The sequence below is a fragment of the Atta colombica genome, unplaced genomic scaffold (assembly GCF_001594045.1).
Source record: "Atta colombica isolate Treedump-2 unplaced genomic scaffold, Acol1.0 scaffold98, whole genome shotgun sequence".
NCBI lineage: Eukaryota > Metazoa > Arthropoda > Insecta > Hymenoptera > Formicidae > Atta > Atta colombica.
In genome coordinates this window covers 369,601-380,804 of record NW_017259592.1, presented here as the reverse complement: position 1 = coordinate 380,804, position 11,204 = coordinate 369,601, and the positions used below count along the sequence as shown (strand labels likewise).

The following is an 11,204-nucleotide window of genomic DNA, read 5'->3' as shown; positions in this document are numbered from 1 at the left end:
ATTTTAAGTACTACTTAAGTACAACAATTAATAGATATTAATTATTATTATTAATATTATAATTAGATCAGGTTTAAAATTTTACAATCTCAGAAACAACTGGAAAAGAAACTGTAAATGTGTATATTTTGCATCCAATGATGGATTTTGACTTGGTTTATTTCTTCAAGTTAACACCTACAAAAATGAAGAAATTAATAGTCTTATAATTTAATATTTATGCAAATGATTTATTTTAAATAATTTTAGTTTAAATAATTTTTGTAAAGTATATGGAAGAAGATACGTGCAATACATAACATTGTAAGGAAACATATATTTGAATAAAGTGACTTATAAAGCTTTTAGAGCTAACAAAAGAACAAGCATATCGAATAATTTTTTCATTAGAATTATCCATAAATTTTATCAAGCGCAACGAAGAAACAAGAATAATAAGAGCTCATGACGTAAAATTATACATTTTCTACGATTGCAATTTAAAACGCAATTTGTAAATTGTAAAATATAAAATAAACGTACTCTAGTGTAAAGTTTTACCATGTAATTTTGTGGAAAGTTTTGGCAGAATAAAATTAACTTGTTCAAAAAGTCGAACAAATTTATTTATGATAGATTTCTGTAAAATGTATTCTTCGACATTTTTTCAAATAAGTCTTTATATATGCAATAAAATTATTCGGCATACATAAGCTATCAAATAATTTTTCGTCTGTGGAATTATGTGCTTTAAAAAAATTATAGTATGATGTTCATAGTTTTTGGCATAATTTATGTCGCATGAGTGTTTCTTTAAACTTTCTTTTTGGATGACATAACCACAAATGTAACGAAATGTGTTTTATTTGCTGATATCCATTTCACGAAAATCATCATATAAATCAATAGATTCGTCTTCGTTTATGTCTTCAGTATAAGTTTTGTTGTACGCAGCAAAATTTACTGTTACTGATAACATCTCGTTGTCTCTCTCGCAATTTCCCGTTTTAGATGCATAGAAATTTATAGAGAAAATTTTCTTAAAAGAATAATTGAACTGAATCGATGTTAAACATATTACATTCATATATCTGATTTTACCAAAGAAATTCTCTACAAAATCTTGGTTGAAATGACGCATAAATAAATATTTAATTTCAGGAGCAGTAATATGCAAGTAATCCCACATCTTTAGAAGAGAATTTATATTTTGGCATCAATATTTAAATACTTTAATTTTATTAGAAATATCTACTTCTTTTCTTGTAAATACTGTTAAATGATTGAGATATTCTTTTATTTCCAAAAGAAATTCAATTTGATAATACTCACCAGTGAAAGCTTGTCTATATTTTACAGCAACAGAAGTATTGATAAATTATATATGTATATCGAATAAATCATTCATTTTTCGAATAAAGTCTATTGTAACAAGAGTATTCTGAAATAAAACAAGATAGTATTAATTTTTTTAGACTTGCAGCTACTGTGGCATTTAAAACTTGTGTTGCATATCGAACTTTCATCTTCTTAAAATTATTAGGAGTGACATGACAATCTGTAAATTTAGGAACTAATCTAATTTCGTTATTTTTATCTATTTTATAAAATTGTTCGACAAACATTCACAAGATAAATGCATCATTATAATTAATGTTATTCTTGTAAAAATTATTTCAGACAGCTTTTATAGTGTTTTATATGGTGAATCAATAAAACATGCAATCTGTTGTTCTTGAACAATAAAGAGGAGAGAATCGATGGTAATCTCCAATGCTTTTGCTGTTGCCTTTTCCTTGCTGTTGAAATTTTCATCCATATCATTATATGATTATAAATGCAATTACTTTAAATCCAACTTCATGTAATTTTTCTATTTTAATTATATTTAGTTTGTTAGCAGGAAAAGTAGAATTAAGAAAAAAATATGACGATTTCCAAATATTGTATAGTCCTTTCAATATTAATACAGCAACATTACATGCAGAAGATCTTGATTTTTCCTCCCTCAAATCTTCAAAACTATCCTATAACCTCATCTAACATCCTATAATTTCATCTCGACTTACATCATATTGTAAATTTGGTTTTAACGAGGCTTTATCTATGCATAATATGCAATATTTATCTAGAGAATTTGAATTGATTAGTTTTGTTTTTAAAAATTTTAAAATAAAAGCATTTAATCTTGGACGAATATAGAAATTTTCAATCGTTGGATGATTCTTGGACTTGATAAGTACAATTGTTGTTTCAAAAGATTATAGATTTTGAATCCACTAAAATATAAACTTAAACAAAATTTTTTAAATTTTGAGTATTTCCTACTCTTTGGAAACTTATGACTACCTGTACTTGTGTCTTAACGAATGTTGCAATGACTGATGACATGAATAACGGTTATACTACAATATTTTTCTATAGAATACTGCTTTATACTTTTTTTTAATATTATTTTTCTGTCTCTTCAATTGTTCTTTTATTTTATGTAATTTCTTCTGTAAAAAATGTATTTTATTTTTTAGTTTTAGTTTCCGTGGCGAATTAGTTGTAAATTTTGCATTTGTTTATGTTTCTTCATCCTGTTTATATTCTATTTGCATTTGGAACTGTTTTTGTTCTTGTAATTGTCCTTGTGATACTGTGTCTTCTCGTTTATCATATTCCATTGAGTACGTTGATATATTCATCTTTTTCATTAATAATTTGATTAATTAGACATTTAGAAAAATAGTTATTATAATAATATAATATATATTCTTCCACAGGTATTTTCTATACAAAAATTATGCTTTTCGTGGACATTTCCCCCGTGTCCAAATCCATTCTTGGAATGCCAACGTTTCGTGAACCTTGCAGTCCACTTCATCAGAGCGAGAAATAACTTGATATTGAATTGTTCTTTCGGGCCGTTCCTTTTATATTACGCTACTTATTGGATGCTACAACATAAATAAAATATAGAAAATCATTCTCCCGGTTATTGAAGACTGATCAATTTCCTCCATCTCTTCCCCCCCCCCCTCCCCCCACAATTTTCTTCTTTCCCATCACTCCAACAAATAGCGTAATATAATACATATAAAAGAAATGGTCCAGAAGAACAGCTCAGTATCAAGCTGTTCCTCGCCCTGATGAAGTGGATTATAAGTTTCACGAAACATTGGCATTCCAAGAATGGATTTGGACATGGAAGAAAAACTTGCGAAATGCATAATCTTTGAATATAGTTATTATCTTTGATCATGTATATTACAAAGTATAAGTAATGCATCATAAAATTTTTACTTACTATTACTTGAAAATAATATCTCAGATTTTAAGGATAAATCATTAAAATTATGATCTGTTAATGATATTGGAATTGCATGTGGCTGTAGATTATTTAAAAACATGGAATCTTGAAAATGATTGGCACAAATACGATAGTTTTTGTGCAAATTATCTATTGAGGTTTCAATGATACAATTACAATTTGTTAATCATACTTGAGCTCTAAAAGATATAAATATATAAATATAAATTAATTACAAAAATCCTTGAAAAATTAATTATAAAAGTTTAGTGCTAATAAACAATTCATTCGTTTCCTTTACCTTTCTGGAAAAGAAAAAAAACTAAACCCAGATATCCGTTCAGAAATATTGTTATAATTTTTCATTGCACAAGAGTATCCATCTCTTTTCTTCAGTAATGTTCTACTACAAGAACGTTTTATGTACCACTTTCACAATAATAATAATACAAGAATGATAATACAAGAATTAGACAAGAATGAATTTAGAAGAGGGTCCTCATTCTCGATTTGATGTTGATCGACCAACCATTTCTAACTGAGTTGGAAAATCATCTTACTTCCTATAGCCTCTATTGTTACTGTTTGTTGTAGATGACACTTTAAAATTACAGTATTATCAATATTAGCATTATCTAACCTAAGGTGTATGGAGGTTGTCAAATCTCTCTGTCTCTCTCTTTCTCTCCCCCCTCTCTCTTTCTCTCTCTCTCTCTGATCAAAGGAAGGAAGAGAATGAGTGAAATGTATACGCGCGCGTACGCGAGAGAGAAGGGGGGAAGAGGGAGGGAGAGAGGAGAAGAAAGAGGAAGAAGGGAGAAGAGTATAAAGTCAAACTAATCAGATTAGTAAATAAATTTTAAATCCTACAATTTTTATATAAAACTTTTCTTTCAGGAATGCTTGTTTTTCGAGATACTTTAATTCGGACTTTTTGTATACTGTATATATATTTATACAATGGATTATACACATTATTACGTATATATGTGTACATAACATTATATACTTTACTTTGATTATATATGACAAATTTTTTACTAGGAAAAAGATGTGCGGTTTGCAAAATTGGATGCCATGTTTACTGTTTAGTATCGTGTATACTGTAAGACAGAGCCTTTCAAGTCGGGCACCACCCTTAAGGGTCGACAGGAATGACGGACAAGTCTGATTTGACTTTGGAAATCTCACGTGGTAGGACCAGTTGAAGCTCTGGATTTAGGGTTTAACTTCAGATAATATAATCTCCATCTTCTTATGTGGTTATGTATTCATATGTGAATACTAATATGATTCCTGTCGAGAGCGAATGAGACAGTGAAAGAGAACGAGAGCCTGACGTTCTCGCTCTGGTCGCTGTACAAGCGACCGAAGATGCTTTCTCAGTGATCTTGGCCGCTCAGGGTATATCAGTATAAGGGCATTTGAGGAACAAACAAGTTTTAATAAATTTTAGTAATCTTATATCTTTCCCATTAATGTATAATAGTAAAATTGATTTCAAAACGCGATTATTTATGAGATATTAATTATTGAAAACCCTGTTAGGATTTCTTTTTTATATTACTAGGAAGGCTCGTACAGAGCCGAATTAATTCTTGAAAATTTTTAAAAATAAAATTATGTACATCTTAATTGTACTATAGTACATTCGAGTGAGATATCAGAGCAAATTTTTATGCTTTTTATTTACAAAAAAAATAGCTCTGTACGAGCCTTTAGAAGCCTTTTCACAATCACAATTAAAACGCGATTCATTCAGTATTTTTAGCTGTAATTTCGGTATAAAAAATTCATCTTCGACTAGAAGTTTCCTGTTGATCCTTAATCTCTTTGCCTCTCATCCGTTCGTGCTTATTCCTCATGGGTCCAATGTTTCTCCTTTATTCGTGGCTGTGCCACAGTATATACAATAGCGCAACTCTCCTGATTTGATGTTTTCCAAAATGGAGTGTGCAAGCGCGAAATAAGTAAATTGCCCAGTAACGTTATTTAAATTTCTATCTCACTTCTTCCTTTTTCTGTTCTCTCTTTCAGGGCTATTTAAATACTGTTTCTCTTTAACGATTTAAGTACGTTGTTCCAGCTGGATTGCTTTCGTTTTAGCTAGGAAATCTGCGTTTTGTGTGATGCAATTCTAATAATTTATTAAAACGCAAGCGATCTTCTAACAGAAAAACAAGTATCGTGTGCTGCAGTCGTTAATTAAAATCTTTTTATAGTATAATATTTGTATTATACGACATTTATATAATTTTATATCTTATTTTTGTATTTATTTTTTTTTATTCTACAGTACATTACAATTATAAATCTATTTCTTTTAGTTTTATTACATTTAGATTAAATTTTGATGCACAAACAACCTAGAGAGAAAGAGAGAGAGAGAGAGAGAGAGAGAGAGAGAGAGAGAGAGGGGGGGATAAAGAGCAACTGAGAAAGAATTCAGATGGTGCTGAACGTGTGTGGCGGGAAGATTGGAAGATAGCATTGGAGGGGGTAAAATTGAGAGAAGCCTGCTTACCGTTGAAATCTTGGGGGGGACACGACCATTTGGAAGGCTCTGCTATAAGTGTTTTTTGTTTAGTATCATGTATACTGTGTAAAATAACGAAGTAAATTCCTATATTTGACATATGTCAAATGATATTAATAATGACAACGATAGTGCGAAATCAATGCTTCTTTTAAATATTGCCATCTGTTATCAAAAATATGAAAAGGAAAACACATTCCAAGGAGCGATGACGTATTTTAATATGTCAAAATTTGACATATCTTTATGTCACAATTTCTTGTAGAGGAATGAAAACACTTGTATTATGCAATTGGAATATAAGCTATCGATTAGACTTACCCAAAATTAGATTCATTTCAGGTGTTATTGAGATTTGATAATCTCGGATACTGGCAAGTCACCGGCTCGTGTAAAGAGACCCAGGCGGTCTCGCGCTGCCCTTAGCGCGAAATATTGTGTCTTTTTTAAATTTAAATTTTTTAAAAATTTTCAGTATATTCATATTTTTATATATTAAACATAAATTTGTTCTTATTATATTTAATAGTTGTTTTTGTTGAAAATTCAAATCTATTTGCCTATTAGAACACATTACAAAATTTTGATCTTCGTTATAAATTTGTTAAAAAATTGATGATGAAAAAAAAGAATGTATTTACTAATTAGAGATGTGCGATTTTGAATAAATACCGTGATTTTTTTCTTGAATGGCAATGCAATATATAACTGGCTTTTTAATCGCGAAATCGCATGATTTGAAATTACGCCTGCGATTTATATTATGTGCTTCTTTAAATGCTTTAAGTCATTCAAATAATTCAACTAACGTACAGTAAAAAATATAATTTTCTATTTCGAAAAGGACTTTTTTTTTGAAAGCGTATTTATTAGGAGTTTTTAATACTCTTACATAGAAAAATATGCTTTCGTATTTGTTGAGTTCTAAAAATTAATATTATTTAACTATTATTGCTCTGAATTTGTAATGCGACAAAAATGGGCAATTAAAATTAAGAGACATGGCATTGTCTCGATATATAGTATACACAGTATATAAAAATTGTGATATAATATATTGCGTTCACTGCAATGCACAATTTTGAAAATCGCACATCCTTATTATTAGCATTATTTGTAAATAAATGAGTTTATTTTTCAAATTTTAAACAATTAACATTTTTGGTAAATATTTACATAAAGTCTTCAAAAATCAATGAAAAATCAATGTTTATCTGAATATATTTTATGAATAATTTTTTAATAAATAATGAATGATGGCTAAAACTTTTTGATTGTTATTTAGGATCATAACTTTGATATATATTATATATATCATAACTTTGATATGTGATTATGATCCTGAGTAACAATCAAAAAGTAACAAACAAAAAGTCTTAGACATCAATCGTTGTTTAAAAAATTTTTCATAAAAAATATGATTACACAGACGAATATTTTTTTTATAATATACAGTAAATATATTTTATATATTTTGAATGGAGAGGACTAGCTTCTCATCAATTATAATCCTGAGTGATCTTCAATAGATTTCAATCGTTGCTATTTATTAAAACATTATTAAGAACTATTTTACATTTCCTTCCCTGCTAACGTATGATTTTCCACGAAGCAAAGGTCTATCTCTTTTTATGCTTACTGCACAATGAGCGACTCTCATATTCAATGAGAGCTATTTTATATCATTACGTCAGAAAAAAACAGAGTTTTCATTGCATATTGCTTATCGCTTATTGCTCATCGCGTCCCCCAATGTGCAATAAGCATTACACGGCATAACGACTTTCTAGACAAAGATATGGACCTCGCTTCGCGCGGAAAGTCGTATATTCCCAGGGAGGAATGTGGTATGGATATTGCTTCGCATAGAAAGTCAGATGACCATAGGCAGAAGAAAGTGGAGTTGACTTTACTTCGCGTCAAAAGTCATTACGTAAGGAAGGGAGGGTGTGCAATAGTTCATAACATTGTAGCAAAAATAAGACGTTATTTCTTAAATTTTTTTGTTAATACTTTTTGATGAATAATGAGTGATAGCTAAAACTTGTGTTGGAAGTCACTCAGGATCATAATTTTGATAACATATGTTAAGGTTTTTGACTTTTGAAGGAGCTGATTTAATGTAAATATTTACCACATTTTTTATTCTTTTTACAATTCTTTAAAAATATATTAATATATTTATATAAATTTTATGAAAAATAACATTTAAACATTGAAATTATGATTTAAAGTTAATACTTATTTAATTTATTTATTCGATTTTATGGATAGAGTTCCAAAAAGAACCCCTCGGTTTTTTTATCGATTAATATATTACTGTATTTTGATGTCCTGATAATGAAAATTGCGGATAAGGTCATTTTCAAAATCAAATATTTAAAAAATGATTTTTTTCATGTGGAAAGTCCTCTTAAACAGAGGAGGAGTGGGAGTCGCTTCATGTGGAAATCGTGCGCCTCTAAGCATCCTTATCACTCGACAGCACGTAATAGTAAGCATGCTACCGGAGTAATAAGACGCTTAGCTAGATTACGCAGCAAATGACCTATCAAAATATTCTTGATAATTTTCATGATTGTATTTGTCATCATCAATAATCAGCACCAAAATATAGTATACTAATCGACAATAAAATCGTTCACCTTTCGGAACTCCATCCGATTTTGTTTATTCATTATTAGATTGTTTTTATTGTTGTATTCTTTTTCAGAAATTTGTTTACTTTAAATATACAGTGACAAGTTTAATTTGAGTCCCTTGCTGCAATCACTGACTTACTAACATGATTTAATTGAATTTAAATTTGATTATTGTACATCATATAATATTTCATAAGAAATTGTTGGTTTACTGTAAAATTAATGATAGAAAAAATATAATATTTTATTTGTGTAAAATTTTAAAATTTTATTTGAATAATTATTATGTTTAAATACAATTTTATTGTAAAAATTTTAATTGTTCAAATATTTTTTGTTTAAACATCAAAAAGTTTTAATTTTTTATTATCTAAATACTAAAAAAGTTTTGATATTTTATTTTTTGATAATTTAATTTAATTTAAAAAATGTAATCAACATTTCTTTTTTTATATTGATAATAATTATCACTAAATATTGAGACAAATCTTTTCTAAAATAAAAATAATGTATAAGTTTATAATATGTTGTAATTTCGTATAGTTTTATTCAAATCGTTTAATTTTTAATTTTAATATTTGTTTATAGGTACCTCCGCAAATTTCAGTGACAGATGTTCTTGGAGGACAAGTGACGTTAATAAGTTGCTCGCCTTCTCCGTCTCCATCGCCGGATTCACTCGAAGATACATTACCTCATTACAACACTCTTCCGAGTTTTATTATTTCAGAGCCGTGCGATCCTTCGAGACCTAGTATAACACGCGGTATCGGTAGGCCACACAATACGATACCTACCGAAGTCGAAGTTCCTTTATCTGATGAGTCAAGCAGATTAAATTCCGAAACTATATTAGGTCGTGTTAAACAAATAATAGATGCAAGAGCGCCACCAAAAGGTTTTATATTTTCAAGAGAGGAAGTGAAAGGTAGTGGACTTAGTTTAGAATATCCAGGTGGTGTACAAATTGAACTTAGGGTATTTGAATCGGAAGAAAGAGAAACGAAAGGAATAAAAATGCGTAGGATTAGTGGGGACCAATTGCAATATAGTCAACTTTGTCAGCAATTGATTTCATGTATTACTGTTTGACGACAACCAGCATATAATATATGTTTTTTCATACATTACGTTACATTCCTAGTGTATCATACACTATTCATTACAGTATTGCATATACTGCATATACACAAATGGTATTTTGAAATTACCATTCTTTATATATAATAACATTACTGTGTTATTATATTTGTGTAACATTTAATGTATTATACGGTTTTTAGTGTTTGTTTCAAGAGATACATACCATCTACTTATACAAAAATTTATGAAATTGTAAATAAAGAAATATTAGTTATATATTCATATCTTTTCTGAAACTTTAAAATGTTTTTTTTACGCACACGCACGCGCGCGCACACACACACACACACACACACACACACACACACACACACACACACACACACAGGATGTCTCAGATCACTCGTCCACCCTTTTTATCTCCGCAGGATAAGATCCAATCAAAAATATATTCAGACCAAAGTTGTGGGGTTTAAAATGATCTATTCATTGATCGTATCAGTTTGACCTTGGGTGACTTTGCCAAGATCACATCGATTTTTTAAATGAAACATCCTACTTTTTCTACAATCTAATAACTGATGTCAAGAACTTTCCAAAACACTAATAAAGTATCTTTTGATTAAATAAATCTTGAATTATGAAGATTAAAAGTTACATTAAATTGTCAGTAATAGCATTAATCAAAGGTGTACTGCATGGAGATTGCCCGGTTAGATTACATCCTTTGTGCGTGCGTGCGTGCGTGCGTGCGTGCGTGCGTGCGTGCGTGCGTGCGTGCGTGCGTGCGTGCGTGCGTGCGTGCGTGTGTGTGTGTGTGTGTGTGTGTGTGTGTGTGTGTGTGTGTGTGTGTGTGTCGTAGCAGAGATAAGGATCTCATGGTTCATCACGTAGTAGTTTTTTGACTCCAAATCCTCTCTGCTGTGCGTGCGTGCGCATCTATCTCCGTATATTTGCATATGTTGATGTTTCTGAATAAATAAATGTTTAGTTGTTTATGAGAGATGTTCAAAATGATCACTGTTTTCTTATTATAGCTGACAACTTTGTTGCTGTTTCGCTTTAATAAGCACTCGACTCATTCATATCGCGACTCATTAGCAATTCTCCGCGCACAGCCCGTTGGATCGAACCCAAACAGGTCCTAGTAATAAATATTCAACCTTAATAGAGACTTTCCTGTGTTGCTATAAAAGTGAATCAGAGATAAATATATATTTACTATTTCGTTTTACTTCTCAAAGTTTTCATAGATTTATCCTGTTTTATTCAAATGAAGAAACATACGATTGCTAATTTTGAAAAAGTGTCAAGATTCATTTGCTGGTGGAAAGATTATAGCGACAGTGTTTTTCTAATCGGACTCCTTACTCGCGGAAAGTCTTCACGCATGCACGCACGCACGCACACGCACGCGCACACACAAAAGGTAAATCCGATCGGACCTTCATGCCGATAGTACTGTATCTTTAATCTTTATAATTCGAGATTTACTTAATCAAAAGATATATTATTTTTAGAGTTTTGGAAAGTTCTTGATATCAGCTATTAGATTCTAGAATAAAAAAAATAGGTGTTTCATTTAAAAAATTGATGTGAGATTGATCTGATCTTGGCAAAGCCACTCAAGGTCAAACTGATATGATCAATAAATAGATCTTTTTAAACC

The 11,204-nt window shown here is 29.9% G+C and overlaps 1 protein-coding gene across 3 annotated transcripts in view; it reads left to right on the top strand.

The window, feature by feature from the left end:
- LOC108693785 (serine/threonine-protein kinase SIK3-like) overlaps positions 1 to 9,811 on the top strand; it is a 214,862-nt gene extending 205,051 nt beyond the window's left edge. For 2 of the 3 annotated variants that reach the window (XM_018202925.1, XM_018202924.1), the window contains one exon: positions 9,041 to 9,811. In XM_018202925.1, coding sequence (XP_018058414.1) covers positions 9,041 to 9,544 — 504 coding nt within the window. In that variant the 3' untranslated portion in view covers positions 9,545 to 9,811. The remainder of the gene's footprint in view (positions 1 to 9,040) is intronic. The other variant, XR_001932039.1, reaches the window with a different exon arrangement.
- The last annotated feature ends 1,393 nt before the right edge of the window (positions 9,812 to 11,204 follow it).